Below are 20,529 nucleotides of genomic sequence, written 5' to 3'. Positions count from 1 at the left end.
CGTGTGTTCTAGAAATGCAAGGTTGACCACTTTGAAAAAATAACCAGTTGTCTATTTTCTAAGTGGTTAGCCTTGCATATATCTGTATACATACATACATACATACATACATACATACATGCATGCATACACACACACAAACACACAAACACACACACACACACACACACACATATATATATATATATATATATATATATATATATATATATATATATATATATATATATATATATTCATATATATCGTTGAAGAATGCAGTAATATATACATTAATGACCTTCTTATGGGTATCTTCAAGACTCAAACTATAGACTTGGTTTCTGTATTTAAGATGGCTATCACTCGTCCGAAGGACATAAATCAATCTTAGAAATAGAGAAAGTAGAAAATTAATTTTTGACGTTCCGTGCACTATGTACATTTTAAAAAGCAATACGAAAATGTAGGACTACTGGGTCTTGTATTCAAAGAAAGGAGGATAAAGTGTCGTAGGTTGCAGTCAATAGAAAAATAATGATAATAATAATAATGATAGTAACAACTATAATAATAATAATAATATCACTAGCAGAAATAACAATAACAACACCAATGATAATAATAATAAACTGACATAATTCGCAAATTAATAGTTTATGGGTCTATAGAAAATCTTAAACTTCACCAGGGGGTCGATGAGCTGAACAGTTTGGAGACCTCTGCTCTTGATTATAGACCATGGGGATTTCAGCATCTACTGTATGAACAAGAAAACGTCGAATTTCTTGCTTCAGAACAATCCCACCAGCAAACCCTCAATGATACAACATAATAATCTCGTGTATGACATCCAAGCAAGGGAACTGTAAGTCCCTTCATTCCTCAGACGGCTCAGACGGTTCTGCACTAATAAGCTTACCAGAAGAATCAATCTACATTTACAGAATGGAACACCAAAGATATACGCTGAAACATGCCATAAGAGTACACTTACTAGGTCAATTCTATATATATATATATATATATATATATATATATATATATATATATACATACATATATATATAATGTATGTATATATATATGTATTTACATGTATGTGTATATATATATATATATATATATATATATATAGATGTATGTATATATATATATATATATATATATATATATATATATATATATAGAGAGAGAGAGAGAGAGACAGTGAGCTTCGCTTTACAAAAGCCTAGTTTAAATGTACATATATCATCTGATTGTGTCCTCCCCCCAAATAGAAAATACAGACCGCCTTCACGGGACAAAAACCCACAAGGGGATTGTGTCTAGACTACCGGGACGGAATCCCACATCGGGAAGTTGTCCCGGTTACTCTTTCCGTCTTAATAGAGTAGACAGATTCCCACATTACAAGTGACCTCTCCCTGCCGTTTTTACTCGGCCTTATATACCCATGTTTGTCTTGATGTAGTGTATTACCCTGAAGATGACAATTTGTAATGGTTGAAACAGCTGTCGGTAAAATGAATCAACATTCTGAAGCCTTTCATTATTTCCTACAGAGTTTGAATTATGAAAAAAGGAAATACAGAGAGTTATTCAAATTTCTACTTGTATTTTCAATTTATTTTTGTTATGACTAATCAATATTCACTGTGTACCTTCTTATATGATGGTCTTCTGGATCAAATGGTTTAGTTAGTCCAGCAAGGTTTAGGGTAATGGCAGAAAGACGAGAGTTTTACAAACGGGTTCGTATCATATGTAGGTTGGTAAAAATTCATCGGTCACCCAATTTTTTCGTTTATTTTCACCTTTACTCAGGATTTTTTTATGCATCTTACCAATTTTTTATACCATTCGAACAAGAAAGAAGGAGACACAACAGTTTACATGTAGATTGCAATGATGTAGTCGTAAATTTTGCCTACAAAGGTGAAGCAAATAAGGTCATCATAATAAAACAACAGGGCAGGACTCGCAGTAATGGGTATAAACTGGACAAATTTAGATTTAAGAAGGAAATAGGCAAGAATTGGTTTACTAATAGAGTGGTCGATGAATGGAATAAACTTAGTAACCATGTAGTAAGCGCTGAAACTATCAGTTGTTTTAAAAAACGATTAGACAACTTTATGGATGGGGATGACAGGTGGTGATGAATACGGAGCTGCCTAGTGTAGGCCTTATGGTCTCTTGCAGTCTCCTTTATTCTTATGTTATGTTCCTATGTTCAAAGTATGGTGGCATCGGTGGGATATATGTTGTAGTCGTAAATGTTGACTACAACAGTAAAATAATATGTAGATAATCTTGCCATAAACAGCAATTTTGGGCAAGCCGCAACATTCTCTCTTCTACACTCTAAAGTCCGATTTGGTGTGTATTTTACACACAATAAGTCTCCAGTACACACATAATAAGAAAACATTACAAATTATCATTTTACACGATGCCTAGGTTTTAGGAAAAACTATGATGAAAGATATGCACATTAAAGGAATATCTGTCAAATCAAAACACGTTTGAGATTAGTGACGTCACAGCAAGGTCCCGGAACTTGACAAAACACTCTGCGAAAGAGCGGCCGAAGTGTCCATCGCCCACGCTTACAAAAACATTCTGGGTATGACTACACAATCTCACGCCCAGGTTTACACAACTCAAAATACGTGGGCGTGACAATAAGCAAACATGAAATTGAAGATTAAACTATGTATGGTGATGTGTGAGGGTGCGTGTGTGTGTGTGTGTGTGTGTGTGTGTGTGTGTGTGATTCACCCTGGTCTTGGATAACTTGCTGGACTCGTGATGGACAAGTATTACACTCACGGAGAAAAGCTCAGAGCTCATAAATGGTCCGGTCTATGGGTAATGCTGTGACCACACACACACACACACACACACACACACACACACACACACACACAGCTCCTTGTCCAAAGAGCGGGGATCCGGCTTGTAGTGTTGTGATTCTTTTCAGCCCTGGGCGGAGACAGAACTAAGATAATTGAGTTAGCTAGCGAGCACAGTACCACTACACCAGGAACCTGATGTGTGTGTGGGTGAAGAACAAATTAATACTCTCTTATATGAGAGATTAGCAAAACTCGCTTCGCATAGCAAAAATGTAAATTACCAAATTGGCCCAGCATTTGATTGAACAATCGTAAACAGCGAGTTGTTCTTGATGGTAAAACTTCTGGCGGGAGAGGTGTTACGAGTGGAGTTCCTCAGGGTTCCAGTATCGGACCACTTCCGTTCAAAGTATGTATCACTGATATTTACTGTAGACTTAAATCTACTGTGTCATAATTCACTGATGATACTACGCTTTACAGAATAGCATATATTCATTCTAATCAGAAGAGTATTCAAAATTAAATTAAAGCACTTGAAATTTGACCCAAGTAAGTGTGAAGTTATAATGCATTTAGGTAAAAATAATTCTAAATGTGACTAAAAGCTGTCTGGTGAATATTCAGCCACATTGGAAAATGAAAATGATCTTGGTGTAATTGTCAGTAGGGACATTAAATCACCTAAGCTTCAGAGAAAGCAAATTACATACTGAGGCTGGTAGTTTGACTTTTTGGTTCCAAAAGTCGAGTGATCATCAACGAATTTATAGACCACTGATCCGCCAACACTTATGATATGCTGTTTCTGTATGGTCCCTAAATCTCATCATAATTTTGTTGATTGGAAGAAGTACAACGACAAGCCACAAATCACACACAAAATGTAAGTTACAAAGCATATGAAGGCCGCTTCAATCATTTGAACTTATTCACACAAAAAAAGGGGAAAAATTAATACAAACCTTCCAGCTTTTAAAGGGAAATGATAGCATCGAAATTGAAAATGTTTTTCACTAGATATATTGACCTCAAGTTATTAAGACATGGAATTAGGATTAGAATTAGGTAGACACTATTTTGTCAATCGCGTCGTCAGTTAATGGGATAAGGTTTCAGCCGAGATAGCTGAATATAATACAAGTTTTATCATTCACTTGGGTAAACACTTAATTATTTTTTTCTTATCCGAACTTGTTTTGGGCCAAAAGATCTCGAGTCTGCCTTCATGCTTTATCAGAGTAACTCTGGAGAAAACAAAGTCACTGTGGTCACCCTTTATGGTAAAAAACAAAAGTAGAAGACTAAGCTGTGTAAATGCTTCCTTGAATTAACTTGATATTCAGGAAGATTTAGAAGAAAGAGGATTGGTCAGTAGGATGTCTAATAGGATCTAACGCAAGTTGTGCTCATAGATAAACGCATATTGTATATGTATATAAGTATATATGCATATACATATGTGTTGTGTGCACAGTATATATATCTAAGTCTAGATAAAAAAATTCTTCTAAAAAACGCTGTGGAAGTCGGGGACAGGTGGTATTACGGTGACACTTTGTCCTAAAAATATTCTTGAAAAAGCGCTTGGGTAAGTCGGGGTCAGGTGGTATTCTTCTTCTTCGCGTTCTTCTTCTTCTTCTTCTTCTTCGCGTTCCTCTTCTTCTTCTTCTTCGCGTTCTTCTTCTTCTTCGCGTTCTTCTTCTTCTTCTTCTTCCTCGCGTTCTTCTTCGCGTTTTTCTTCGCGTTCTTCTTCGCGTTCTTCTTCGCGTTCTTCTTCGCGTTCTTCTTCGCGTTCTTCTTCGCGTTCTTCTTCTCATTCTACTTCGTGTTCTTCTTCGCGTTCTTCTTCGTGCTGGGGATCCCGTGTTGGGGTTCCGCCCCGAGGCCGAGGCCGAAGGGGAAAACGAGGGATTAGAGCGCGGAAAGCTGCGGCCGTAGGCCGCTGTTTGCGCAGCCAAGCCTCCGGCGAAGCCCGCGGCTTGTATATATATATATATATATATATATATATATATATATATATATATATATGTGTGTGTGTGTGTGTGTGTGTACTATATATGTGGAGATTGAAAGGGGACATTCAAATTACATTTACAGTCGAAGAAGTAAAATATCTTATAAATATTCTTTCTCCCACTTGCCATAAAAAGATCAAAACTGAATATGAACTAACCCACAAAAATGTGATACAGTATAGTACATTGCCCCAAAAATAAATAAGGATAATGCGCTCGTAATGCACAAAAAAAGAAATCATCTTCATTTAACCTTATAATCTTAACACCGTCGTTTGACTTTGGTTACTCATCGTCATCGTCGTCAGAAATTCACTTCCAGCTTAAGAGACACCGCCCGCATACATCAAACCAACCACTCGATGAATGTGAGGATTAGTCAGTACGACATTCGATACAGCGAACTTCGTTATATCTAGAGGATTTACTGCACCTTTCCTTGTCCTTAGAATGAAAAAAGAAAATGGTGAATGCGTTTTGTTATTTCTTTTGTATATAGCGAAAGACTGTGATCTATTTACTATGAATAAATTTACATAAATTCGAAGTGACCGCTCATTAGTCCTGGTCGAACGACTGTAGACCAATTTTGAAAATAACTGTACGCCTCTTCAAAAATACCCGTAACCCTTTGCAAATAAAATAAAAAACTGACGTCATATATCTGTCCGACTTCTATACCCTGGTCTATTTATCTTATTCATCCATCCTTTTTCATAACGTCAAAGTATCACAGAGTTTTAGTATTATCACTCACGATTTTTGCCCCGTTCCTGTGTGTGTGTGTGTGTGTGCCAACGCAGGCTCTGACCTTGGGGTTTCTCCAGTCGTCGATGAAGAATGAGGGCGTTCGACTCAAGTCCATCTCTCTTTTTATCGAACAGCCACGCCTACTCAGACGAGGAGGAGAACGATCGACATCCGTTCTCCTTCTTCCGTCCTTTGCCGACATTCCAGTCTCCATCGGTCATTCTCCTGGCTCTTGTCCCTCACCGTCCCTCTCGCCTCTCCCAACATCACAAACCAGGAGTCTGTAGTCCAAAAATTCACTTTCGAGAAGTAACTGTGACATGCAAAGCCAGACGAGCTTGTAAGATACATTAAGCTTATAAGATATATTTTCAATATAGATAAGTAAGCTTATGGCAATAAAAGGGGATAAAGAGAAAATGAAAATACTGTCGACGAAAGTGTGTCATGTATCGGGGTGGCTAATGAGAGCGCAAAATTAAGAGTTAAATGTTATATTTAGATACACACAAACTGACACAATCACAATTGCGTGCGCCAGCTTACAAGGCTGCTCAGATACTGACGCCACGCTCTCCAATTCGCGCCAAAACAAAGGCGCGCATCGCATCTGCGATATACAACACAACCAACTCTTATAATATAAATACATGATAACATAATATAAATAATACAATAAATAACAAAACAACAAAATACAATTCTACACCACACCAACACAGTCAACAAGAATACAATTGGGAGACAAGACCAATAGAAGCAATGGTTCTTCGAGGGTCAGGTACATAAGGACACATTCAACATTTTATTTTCATTAATTTATCTAAATCCCGGAATAGAAATGGGAATCCACGAACTGCCCCGACCATGTGACCTTCCGTGACCCTACCGAGTGTTTTATATACTCAAGAGTTTCTATCATTCCTCTTTTTTACTCAATAAATCTCCGACGAGCGAAACTTGCCAAAAATTATTGAACCAATTTACGTTACAGGAGTTGGAAATTTGTGTTCGATTGAAAAATAAAACAAGGGAATATGAAAACTCATTCCACATGTCATGGTCTACAACTACAGATGAAGGCATCAATCAGTGCGTTCTGGTACACAGGTGTCATGTATCACAATGCCGAGTGTGTGTGTGGCTGGCGAGCGCTAGAGAAGTTCTGAGACCTAAATTTAATATTATTATGAATATTTCTATTTTACTGATATAAAATATTATTCAAAAGATAGTTAACTATTTACTGCCTAGAAAACGAATTTATATCTTCAAGGATGATATCCTGGCTAACATAGGGCTCCTGATTTCTTCCCGCTTCTAGGTTTGAACCCCGACCTCCAAATAAAGGATTAATAAAATTATATTGATTGCTTAATCTTGATTAAATCTTTTACTGCCTAAGAGGACAAATTCATCACTTTAAGGATTCCATCCTGGCTGGCTCACACGAGACAGTTTCATTCCCCTTTGTAGGTAAAGAGCTCAAGTAAGATTCACAGAGAAATGAACCTTGCAACAGCCACCAAATGTTTCACTTTTACGCCGCAAAATCTCCGTGGCACTAAAGCGGCCCATACACGACCAATTATATTGCGCAATTTCATTGTCAATACTCTGAATTGACAATTAAATTGACCGTGTATGGATGATATATTGCCCATACACGGTCAATTTAATTGTGTATGGGCAATATATCGCCCATACATGGTCAATTTAATTGTCAATTCAGAGTATTGACAATGAAACTGCGCAATATAATTGATCGTGTATGGGCCGCTTTACGTTCTGAAATTACATTGACGGGTTCGGGGTTCCACGTACAGATTACTTCGTCGACCTGAACAGACGTCTCAAAATCATGACGCTATGTCCACGTCACACAACAGCCTTAACAGGGCAGCTGAATTGGTGAGGATATTAACGACCATCTCGTGTTATCATCGTATTAGTCCTGAAGGGTGGTAGGAGTGTTACAAAGAAAACGGGACAGGAACAACCACTAGGGAGAGAAGATGCAAAATAATAATGTCGAGTTTCGTAATGCAGAACATGACACACGATATCGAATACTTAAACAAAAAACAAATTATCAGTGTTAATCTTGCGATCTCTCTACGTACGGTCCTGATATTTGTGACGTAGGTTGTATGTAGATATTTATCATTACGGCATTTAGGTACCTGCACAAGGTAATGTAGACGCGGAAATTATGTTTGTGAAACCCACGCTCAACTACCCACACGCGCACAGACACGCGCGCGCGCGCACACACACACACACACACACACACACACACACACACACACACACACACACACACACACACACACACACGACTTGAAGTCGTAAGTGGTAGCGTTCGCGGCCGCCACTACGGCGGTCCGGGTTCGAATCCTGCCCAAGACTGAAATAATTTCAGTTATGCTGCGCTGCGAATCGTTACTCCAGCTCTCGTGGGCGGAGAGTTAGTTGTGTGTGCATGTAAGGTCACAGCATTACCCATAGATCGGTCATATATGAGCTCTGAGCTCTCTTCCGGGAGGGAAATAGCTGTCGATCAGGAGTCCAACACGTGATCCAAGACAATGGTGAATCACACACACACACACACACACACACACACACACACACACACACACACACACACACACTCACTCACACACACACACACACACACACACACACACACACACACACACACACACACACACACACACACACACACACACACACACACACACAGTGCTTAGCGTCTTGACCTCTCACGCAGGGGGTCAGAGATCGAATCCCATTTAGACTTGAAGGTTTCACAGATACTGCAGACCGTTAATGTAACCCCTGAGCAAGGAGGTGCGCGCGCGCGCGCGTGTGTGTGTGCATGTGTGTGTTTGTATTTACATATGTATCCAGGACAGACAGGACGACATCATACTTAACCTACGCAGTCTGAAGACAAAGACGATACTCCGTACAGAAACCATTTCCGACCTCCATTATGGTGATTCTGTTTAAGTTTGGCAGCCGTGACGGAGGGCAGAAAGGGTAACGCGTTTTGCATTGGGGATGCGTCACTCCCTGGCTACAGAACCCGACTTGGAGTACCCCCTTCCTCCTCCCCTACACTCCCCGGCCGCTCCTAAACACCATAACCAGCCACACGCACCGACAAATGCAAAATAGCGAAAAGAATCCGCAAATTAAAGGTGGAAGAGAGGGAGATCGTTCCAGTGATCCAGAAGAACAGAGGCGTGGGGCATTGTATGTACTTGTGTCACCCAATCCCTCTTTAACTACCCTCTGGATTTTGTCCAAATTCGGACTGAATTAATTAACCTGAACTAATCGGATTCGACAGGGCGGTGAGGTAAATTGAAGGACACTCGCAATGCACGCTACCAGTCTTCTTTATCTTTTTAAATTTCATTTATCTATTTGCTTATTTATTTATTTACTTATTTTTCTTTTTTATTTGAATACATTTTTATCTATATATTTATTTATTACTTATTTGTTATATATAATTTATTTATTTATCTACTTACTCAATTGTTTTTCATTTATTTTCCTTTATTCATCTTTTTTATAATTTATATATTTATCTATTTATTTTGTTTTCTATTTATTTATTTAGTCACTTATTCATTTATCTTTATTTATATATTTATTTATCTACTTATTTGTTTATTATACTCCAAGACTGTCCTTAGATCGAGTTGAAAACGGCAGCTCATCAAGACATCCCAAACATTGTCACCTCGTGAACTTGCTCACTCTAAACTGAATGGAATTACCTGGTAACAAACATGGACGCCGTTAGATGTATTACGTTGAGGTTTACCAGTCAGGCATCCATCCACTCACTCACCGACTCTTTATGTTTACCTGTACTCGCTTTATGTCCTCGTTACATTCTTCCTCCCTTCACTCTTCTCCTTTTATTTTATTTTTTTCGTTCCTCACCTTTCCCTCTACCTACGCTCTTCCCCTTCCCTTCCCTTTCCTTCCCTTCCCTTCCCCTCCCTTCCCCTGAACCCACTTACTCTCACTTCTATTCCTGTCTACTCTTCCTTCTCTTTCCCTCATCTCATTATCTCCCCTCTTCTCCTCATCCGCTTCATTCTTCTCTTCCCTTACCCTCCTGACCCATTACTCTCCCGGTTTTCGTCCTTCTTTCCCCCCTTGCCTTCCCCTTCCACTTCCCTTCACATATATCATAACCCCTCCCATCCCCCCCCCAGGGCCCTCTTCCCCCCGTGAGACACTCAAACTCTCTCCCATCTCCCTCCCAAAGTTTCCAGAATCACAAGACGACTCCAGTCACAGTTAACAGAACCTCCGTTTTCTTTTCTTCGGCACAGGGGCCGCTTCGCCGTCGTCTACCACTGCCGCCACCGTTTGTCCGGAGAGGAGTTCGTGGCGAAATTCTCTTCGAGGATCCGTCTGGGCGTCGACTGCACGCCCGACATCCTGCACGAGGTGGCCGTATGCTCCGCCCTCGGGCCAACGCCTCGTACGGTCCACCTTATGGACGTCTTCAACAACGAGTCCCACGTCATTCTCATCTTTGAATAGTGAGTACGATTTCAGTCTTTCGGACGTTTTCCATAGTTCGGTGCGTGTGTGTGTTAGCTTCTGCAGATAGAAGCTTCTTCATGTACCTGAGTAGAGACTTTCGTTAGACGTCTTCTGGCATGTTTACCTGCGTGAAATGATTAAGGAAAAAATAAAATAAATCCTAAAGAGGTTAATCGAGTCCCTTTCAGGAATGAAGCAGGTTTCTCCTACCTAGATGAATAGTACATGTTAGTATTTGAGTGTGTGTGTGTGTGTGTTTGTGTGTGTGTGTGTGTGTGTGTGTGTGTGTGTGTGCGTTCGTGTGTGTGTGTGTGTGTGTGTGTGTGTGTTTGTTTGTGTGTGTGTGTGTGTGTGTGTGCGTGCGTGTGTGTGTGTGTGTGTGTGTGTGTGTGTGTACGCGTGCGTATGTGTGAATTTGTGTGTGAATGTGTGCGTGTGTATGTGTATGAGTGTGTGTGTGTTCGTGTGTTTGTATGTATATATGTATAACTGTATAGATGTAGGTATATATATATATATATATATATATATATATATATGTGTGTGTGTGTGTGTGTGTGTGTGTGTGTATGTATTCATATATATCTATACATACATATGCATATATATACATATTATATATATATACATATATATATATATATATATATATGCTAATATGTATATATGTGTGCATGTATATATGAGAAAATATGTATATGATGTACACACCCTCGTCTTTTCTAAGCCCACACAGTCCTTCCCCAATTACTCACTTTGATCCCCTCCTAATCTTTTCAAGTAACACCCTTAGACACACCTTAAAGACTCACTAGCCATTCTCCTTTAACTACTCCTCCCTTTGTCAGAAGCTAGGCGTCACTCCCCGTAGGTTCTGCCAGTTTCTGTCTCTTTCAGTGTTCTTTGTGTCTCATCTTTTACTCTAACGTTGTCGATGCCTATGCTGAAGTAAAATTCAAATCTTCAAGTCACGTGTGTTCCCTGTTTTGTTTAGTTGTCAAGGATGGACAGTGGATGCTGACTTGAAGAAATGTTTCGTCGTATTTGGTTCCAAGTGTCTCCGTAGTTATGGAGTACTGTTGAAATGATTATGCATCAAACCAATTATTGTTTAGTAAGAACGAGTCTAGTCCAGTTATCAGCTTCATTCGTGATCGTCAACTCCTGCTATATAGGTTTGTGGCACATTTCCCTGATGCTGATCCTATTCAGCGTTGTCTCCACAAGAGACAATCCTCGTTGGAGGGGACGAAGAGGACCCACACAGAAACTCCACCAGAACTGTGGGCAGACATTTGGAATGGAAAGAGTAGCTGCAAAGGGATTTCCTATAAACAACAAAGAGGGACAATAATAAAACAAAAGCGAAGCGCCAACAGTCGTATGCACCCAGTCTGTGAAGAATCAGAAATTCAGTGGGTTTTCTTCATCATGTCCTCTTTCGTATAATGAAACGCCACACTTACGTTCTTGCAGTAAGTTATAGCGTCACTCTTCTTATTTTCTTCGTGTGATTTTCAGGTAATAGATCATTCTTGATTGGAATCTCTAGATCCTGTTCCTTCCTTGCCTTTGCTATTCGTTCATTTCCCATTTTGCATTTTTTGTGCATTTGTGTGTGTGTCTATTCACCTTGGTCTTTCACCTTGGTCTTTGGATCACGTGCTGGACCCGTGAACGACAGCTTTTTCCCTCTCGGAAGAGAACTCAGAGCTCGTATGACCGAACTATGGGTAATGCTGTGACCTTACACGCACACACACACACAACTCCCCGCCCACTAGAATTGGAATAACGACTCGAAGCGCAGCGATACTAAAATTATTTCAGCCCTGGGCAGGATTCGAACCCGTACCGCCGTGGTGACAGTCGGGAACTCTACCAACCGCGCCACCGAGTCGTGTGTGTGTGTGTGTGTGTGTGTGTGTGTGTGTGTGTGTGTGTGTGTGTGTGTGTGTGTGTGTGTGTGTGTGTGTGTGTGTGCGTGTGTGCGTGTGTGTGTGTGTGTGTGTGTGTGTGTGTGTGTGTGTGTGTACACTTGAGTATGTGTAGTTAAGATAGGTAAAACACACTAGTTAGAATCCGACTTTATTCCTAAATAGTTTTGCGCACAATAAGCTTCTTTGGAGGGCAGTACAACGTAGTACACTACATTAGATTACATTACATTGGATTACAATACATTAAATTACATTGCATTACATAACATTGGATTACATTACATTGCATTACATTACACTGCATTGCATTACTTTACATTACATTACATAATAATGGATTAGATTACATTAAATTACATAACACTTGATTACATTTCATTACATTACATTACATTACATTACATTACACTGGATTGCATTACGTTACGTTACATTACATTACATTACGTTAGGTTACATTACATTGCATTATGTTAAATTACATTACATTACATTGTATTACATTACATTACAAATTACATTACATAACATTACTTTATATTACATTACATTACGTTACATTACATTGTATTACATTACATTACATTAAATTGCATTATCTTACATTACTTTGCATTAGAGTGAAGTGGAGTGCAGTACAGGAAAGTTTGGTAGTGTATTTCGTCAGCCTTTCGGGGACTACATGGCCCCCAAGAGGTGGAGTCGTTGATACGGTAAAAGAAAGATTTATGGAGGGAAGCAGATAGGAGGACCAGGGGAATCTATAATTGCTTAAAATTCCTCTTTGAGCGCAAATTAGTCTCCAATCATACAGGGATGATCCGTGACTGGTAAGTAGGAAAACTATTCTCCGGTCTGACATATTACGGGAAATATTTTTAAGTACATTGTAGTACATTTACAGTGCAGTACCTGTAAATTATTGTCTTATATCACAACGCGTGAAGAAATGCAATTACGACCAGAACTACATCGCCGTTACAATGTGAGGTTTACCGTTAAAAAAACAACAACAAAAACATACCTGTTCTCTTTACAATGGTAACTTTCAATTTGCACACATCATATAACCCTTTGAAGTAGCGTAGACTATTGTATATAAATATAAGTTTCCAAACGGACATGGTCATACGTAAACGTTTCCATTCATATTCGTTCAACTAGACTCACGACTCAGTACTTACTCCTATCTTTACATGCATACATTCGTAAACGCGCGTGCTCTGTCATATGCAAATATACACACACACTTATCTCTTTTCGCCCACGTACATGTGCACACGCACACACACACACACACACACACACACACACACACACACACACACACACACACACACTCACACATTCACAGACAGACACACATAGCCATTATTACAGCTCAACTCCGCCCTTGTTCCATTCTGTGCCTCCTACACAGGCCGAGAGAGAGAATCGCGTCATAATGAAATAAAGTGAAAGTGGCGGCCTTATTCTATGCCCAGGGACTACATATATAAAGCTTATCGGTTGCTTGTGGGACTCTCATGCTACCCTGAGTCCTTGGCAGAAGATCGACAAAAGCCGAAGAAGTTTCATTCCCCACATCGCGATGAAAAAGTTGCCAAAAGGAACCCCTGTCGTCAGTTTTGTGTGTGTGTGTGTGTGTGTGTGTGTGTGTGTGTGTGTGTGTGTGTGTGTGTGTGTGTGTGTGTGTGTGTGTGTGTGTGTGTGTGTGTGCATGTGTGTGCGTGTGTGTGCATGTTTACCTATTTGTAGTACACGGGGTTGGATCACTGTATACAGTATTCCAGTGTGGGACGAATCAGAATTTCAGTGATTTTCTTCGTCATGACCTCATCCATTTATGAATCCAACATGAACTCATATTTTTTTCAACATATTAAGATTCGTTCCTGTTGTTACCTTCATATGGCTTTCTGGTGATATATCATTTCTGATTAAAACGACCAAGTCCTTTCCTCTTTTGCCTTTGTCGTTGATTCTTTTCTTATTTTCATTTGTTAACTCTCTTATATTTCTCAGCATATCAGAATTATTTCTTGTTATTTTCCTTATATGATTTTCTGGTGATGAATAATTCTTGATTAAAATTACTAAATACTTTCCTCCTTTGCATTTGCTATTAACTCTTTTCTTATTTTGTGTTCTCTCCTCATTTTTTATGCAATAGCATGATTCCATAATTCTCTTGCACTGAAATATATTTTCCAACTTTAGCTCTATTCATAAAACTTATCTATGTCTTCCTGTAACCGTTTGTTCTCCTCTTCGTTTTTTTCGTCTTTACTGATCTGCAAGAAAGTTTGTAGACAAGTTATCAGTATCAGTCATCATGGCATTCATATAAAACAAGAACATTACATATACCAGAATCTGAGCCCTGTGGTACTCCGCTAGTCACTTCTCTCCAGTCCAGCTTTTTATCATTCATTACTGTTATCTCACGTCTATCAATTAAAAATTAGTTTGCCCATTTCAGTGTGCTCCCTTTAAAGCCTCGTACGTTTTGCAGCTTTCATTTCAATCTTTGTGTTGCAGTTGCACTTTGTCAAATGCCTTTTCCAAATCTAGGTATACACAGACCACCCGCACCTCTCATGCAGCAGATTAATGACCATCAAATAGATAACTAGCAGGTTGATGGCACAAGACTTTTGTTCTCTAATTCCAAATTGGTTGTCAGCTACTATTCCTTTCTCCTCTTCATGTTTCATCCATCTATCATTTACGATTTCTTCACACGAGGAAAGAGAGTGACAGAAAGAGGACGCGTCGAGGAAGACCCGCCAAAGAAACTCTTCTGCTTGGCTAGGTACTTCGTCAGTTCGAGGTCATGAACGGAATTTCCTCGTCCACCAGTGTCATCACAACGAAGAACCTCTTCGCCGCTCTTGACGACCTGGGTTGGATCGACAACGACCTGCATCGTATCCTGAACCAGAAGAACGTAAAGCCGTCGCACCAAAAAGCGCGAGGAATACCGTTGTAAAGCAAGTCCTTCATAACTTACTCGCAGAGTCGCCTCTCCCAATTTAGTATTTGGTGATACGTTGTTACAACGAACGTATTGGATCTCCGGGTCACTGCTACCCACCGTTGCCAATCAAACCACTCTTCAAGAAGTACAGGAAGAGCTTCAAGCAACTCACGACGACCCTGAAGTCTTGCTGCAGCAGCTGTGGTTGCAGGACAAGTCGTGGTGAATCATAGTCACCCCGACAGCAGGTAGCGGGAGAGGCGTGTGCCGGGGAGAGGTGGGTGACCGAGAAGGAGGATTAGGTTGGGTTATCAGAGGTGCAGGAGGGTGACCGAAAAGGAGATGGTGGGTCTTCACAAAGTGAAGAAGCAAGGAGCACGAGGGAGAACGAAAGAGGTGCAGGAGAGTGACCGAGAAGGAGATGGTGGGTCTTCACAAAGTGAAGAAGCAAGGAGCACGAGGGAGAACGAAAGAGGAGGAGGAGGAGGGTGACCGAGAAGGAGATGCTGAGGTGTTAAAAGGAGTAGAAGTAAGGAAGACCTAGAAGGTATGTGGAATGCAACAAAGGCTAAGTCGATGGAAGTGCGATGTTCAGACTGAATGGTTAGATAAATGGAAATGAAAATAAAGAAGAAAAAAGAAACAACGAGAACTAGAAAGATTTGCACAGAGGACGAGAGGAAGAAAAGGGAAGAGAGAAACAAGAGGAGAGACAGACATACAGACAGATAGACAGAAAGACAGACAGACAGACACAGAGAGACATGTGATAAGTTATCTGTGAGCAACGCTCCTCAGTCTTTCTCTTTTTTCTCTTTGGTGATTCCTTTCCCACTGAGCAATTTATTGTTGGCAGTTTTGAGTCTCTATAAATTTTAGGTACTTTGCATTTGTTGCTTTTAAAGGTTATTTTCTTCCATGGGCTCCACGCATATATGCTACCAACATCTTCTAACAACATTTTGCAGTCTTCTTCATTTATTTATTATTTATATAAGATTTGCACTATCCACTTAATATACCATCCATCGTACCATTTATGTATATATCAAGAATATTACAGGCGCCAAAGCTATACCCTGTGGAACTCCGCTGGTCACTATTCTTTGTTCTAACATCTCACTGTTCACTACTATTCTCATGTGCTAGTCCTTCACAGAACCCTCTATCCATTCTTGAAGCTTATGTTAAGCCTTCCAATATTTTTTCAAATTCCACAGAAGTTCATTCTCAGATGAATCACCAAATGCTTTTGCTAGATCTAAGTATACAAAGTCCACCCAACCCTTTCTCCTTTCCAACAGATCAACCACTCTTGATTTAAATCTTAATAGATTTTACACATGATCTTCCGGCTGTGAAACAATCAGTTATTCGTCAAAATATTTTTTATCATTCCAAAATATTCAATTTATCTTTAACAACTTTTTCATAAAACTTAAGTTTCATATTAGTCAGTTATACTGGTCTGTATTTCACTGTTTTCTCCTTTCTTTGTGAATTGGTGCTATACTAACTCTTTCCGAGTCCTGTATCACTATACCTTCCTTCAATGAACACATAATTGGATTATGTTCGTCAACTTTCCCCTCCAGTTCTTGACTAGTTGATTCTCTCACGTCTACTTTTTCCAGCGTTTTGTGCATTTCCTTTGCTTTCACGTTTATTTTATCCAATCTGGCAATACTGTCTACAGGTACTTTTCTATCCTCTACTATGTCGTTTTATCTACTAAAGACTGGTTGGAAACTTCCGTTCATTGTCCCAACCAATGTTAATGCTTCTTTATGAAGTTTTTTTTATTTCCATCTACTGTCAATTTAGATATCTCTTCTCTGTGTCTCAGTTTTTCATTGGTAAACATAAAAAACTGTTTTAGACACTTCTTTGCAATGGCCAATTCATCTCTCTCTCTCTCTCTCTCTCTCTCTCTCTCTCTCTCTCTCTCTCTCTTTCTCTCTTTCTCTCTCTCTCTCTTGCATTTCAGTCTTATTCCATAGTTTCCTTTCTTGTTCTACCTTTTCCCACAACGCATCTCAGGTCTTCTTGGATATTCGCACGTTTTGTTAAACTAATAATTTTAACGAGTTTTCTTTCCACTAACACTTGGCATGTTTTTCTCCACGTCGAAACAATATATACTTTAGAATATTTTTCTATTTGTCTTCCGTTTCATTTGCATTTATGGTATCCTTCGAAATAGCTTCTTATTTTTTTCTGAAACAGGAGAAAATTTTCTTTTCAAAGTTATATCTGCCTAGTCTGTAAGATTAATACCCCCTTCCACCAACTGGAATTCAGAGGCTATATGAAGACTGTTTCTCATAGAGAACGTGCAACCCAAAGATTCAGTAATGTCAGGTTTCTTAGCTAGTGACAGATTTGGTCGTGACGAAATGCCTTCTCCTCTTACTTGTGACACTTCTTTCACCCGTTGGTTCAGTCTGCTTTCACTGCAATACTCATCAGTATCTTACCCCAGGAATTTTCATTACTTCACGCATCCCTTTCCTACCAGTTTATCTCCCCGCAATTAAAGTCATCTATCAGCATTATATTGCCACTTTGTTCAATCATTTTCTTCAAGACTGGAAATTTCTCCGACAAATTTGATAATCATCACTCCACGCCCTCGCCCTAAGTCGTTCGCAAGCCGCCATGATTTTTTTTTTTTTCTTTTGTTATCCTAACCTTTGGTTTTAATTTGCAGATTTATTGTGTCAGCCTTTCTTTCGTGCAATATTGCTTTATTGAATTTTACGTGCCTATCCCGTCTCCAGACCTTGTTTGTCATTTCCCTCCACTGAGCACAGAATAGTGGTTTATTTACTAATAGATAATCTTTGACTCCTAAACTTGTTGATAGTAAGCCACTCGTATTTGTGCAAACAACTTTAATGTTCTTACCTCATTCATTGTACTGTTTATCTCTCCTCATTTGTTTGATACAATTTCTTTGATCTCTGGTTTACTAATTTTTGTTTTTTCTGTCATTTATAACTTTTTCTTCCTTTATAAGGAAGCATCGTCTGAGAGCTAACGATTCTTGACTTTGTCTTTATTTACTAACTTTCTAGACCTGTTTATTACCTCGTTTGCCGTCATTTGTGGCTTAGCCACATCTTCAATTTGATCATGCACATCTGAGTCGTCACCTAGAATTACACATGTTAGCTCTCTAGTATTTTGCAGTTTATGGTCTTTACTGGTAAGAAATTCTTTCTATTTCTAGAACTTTTTCTACATGTCATTTTCCCCCCTTTTTTGGGGGGGGGAGGGGGAAGTCATATTTCCTTTATTGTTATATGATCTTTCTGAAATTTACTGTATCTTTTCCTTGAACAGTCCTCTGGCCGTTCTGATCTTCAATCATTCCATTTATCTTTTCTTTGTTAGACTTAGGTCTGGTATAATTCTCTTGCATTATGCCCAGTATATTGTTATCATTCTTATTCAGCTAATTTCTTTCACCAATTGTTTATCTTTCTTCTTTCAATTATGGCTGGTGTTTTGGAGATTTACACGTTCTAAATGCGTTTCGTGATAATTGATTTTAATGTTTTGCTCTTGGAAAAATCTTTTCAAATACCCAATTTACTTCCTTGGTTATCTTTCTAAAATCTGGTGTTTCGTTCCACTATTCATCTCCAGTTTTTGCTTTTATGCTTGTTTCGTTGTGCATGTTATTTTGGTACCGAAAGCCTTTAAGATATTTTTTTATTAATATTAACCACCGAATTCCGACGATGATGCGTTTTTGTTTTTCTTTATTGTTTTCATTGTTTTCATGAAATCTGTCCAGTGTGTGTGTGTGTGTGTGTGTGTGTGTGTGTGTGAGCGATGACGTACTTGCGCGCATGCGCGTTTGAACGCGTGGGTGTGTTCAGTTTCGCCCATCAAGTCGTGGACATCATGAACCAGACTTTGGACTTTAGTATGTAAATGTAACTTGCAATGTCGAAGAAAAAAAAATACTGTAGAATGAACGATACATAAAAAATCATAACAAATACTGCATAAGAAAATATCTGTGCATAAAAACGCTGCAGAGTACAAATAACGAAAAAGACTAAATACTTCTTACTGCAGTCTAAACACCATACACTAGCGTATAACATAAGATAATTTATAAAAAAAAAAATTAAATAAAGGGAAAGGGTAGGGGGGGTAGGGGGGGGGTAGGCAGGACGGGACTTGCCGCGAGACCCGAGTTCACGACCCAACAGAGTGATTGGGCAGCAGACGGGTACAGTAAGCTTTCACTATTTATGGCATTAGACTCATATCCCCAATTTTGCATCTCGTCTCTTGACCGCACCCAAATATCTCCGGCAGTAATGAGATAGTCACTTGTATACGTGATTGTGGGCGGGAATCAATAATGTGCGTGTGTGTGTGTGTGTGTATGTATGTGTGTGTGCGTGTGTGTGTGTGTGTGTGTGTGTGTGTATGTGTGTGTGTGTGTGTGTATGTGTGTGTGTGTATGTGTATGTGTGTATTCACTTGGTCTTAGACCACGTATTGGACATGTGAACGGAAGCTGTGAGTCTAGAGTTCATACAGGTATATGACCTGATCAGTGGGTGACCTTACACACACACACGTACGCACACACAAAAACACACACACACAAGCGCACACACACACATACGTATACACACACACAAGCGCACACACAAAAACACACACACATAAGCGCACACACACACATACGTATACACACACACACACACACACACGTATACACACACAAACACACGCGCGCGCACACACGCACACACACACACACACACACACACACACACACACACACACACACACACACACACGCGTACACGCTCTCACAAAATCCTTGTCCACCAGAGCTGGATTGTTGGTTTGCAGTGCAGCGATACCTTTTTTTCATCCCTGGGCGGGACTCAAACTCATTTCGCTGAATTAGTGGTCGAGAACGGTACCCCTCCATGGTCGAGCCGTGTGTGTGTGTGTGTGTGTGTGTGTGTGTGTGTGTGTGTGTGTGTGTGTGTGTGTGTGTGTGTGTGTGTGTGTGTGTGTGTGTGTGTGTGTGTGTGTGTGTGTGTGTGTGTGTGTGTGTGTGTGTGTGTGTGTGTGTGTGTGTGTGTGTGAATGTATATGTGTAAGTGTGTGATTTAAATATACAGTAACGGAGCTACGCTCGTATTGTCCCGTCTCTTGTTCCCCAATTCATCATTACCCCTCGTTTCAGATTCAATGATTCTAGCGTGTGCTACATCCTTTCCTAGACCATTTCACACACGTATACCCAAATGTATTTCCCACTTTCTACAAACATATATATATTCCTTTTAGCATATTCCTATGACATTGTGATGTCCTCCTTCCTCCATATCAGGAGATCGCCTCTGTCAACTTCATCTGCCCGAGTCTCTGATTCCAAG

The 20,529-nt window shown here is 39.6% G+C and overlaps 1 protein-coding gene across 1 annotated transcript in view; it reads left to right on the top strand.

Annotated features, from left to right (window-relative positions):
* The window catches only part of LOC143039386 (uncharacterized), a 290,661-nt gene that overhangs the window by 139,639 nt on the left and 130,493 nt on the right, over positions 1-20,529 (top strand). Inside the window, exon 2 of the mRNA XM_076209339.1 lies at positions 9,973-10,185. Coding sequence (XP_076065454.1) covers positions 9,973-10,185 — 213 coding nt within the window. The remainder of the gene's footprint in view (positions 1-9,972; positions 10,186-20,529) is intronic.

This window comes from Oratosquilla oratoria, chromosome 2 (assembly GCF_046742065.1).
Source record: "Oratosquilla oratoria isolate Oo_2021 chromosome 2, ASM4674206v1, whole genome shotgun sequence".
NCBI lineage: Eukaryota > Metazoa > Arthropoda > Malacostraca > Stomatopoda > Squillidae > Oratosquilla > Oratosquilla oratoria.
The sequence above is the reverse complement of the archived record's forward strand: the minus strand, read 5'-3'. Positions and strand labels throughout refer to the sequence as shown.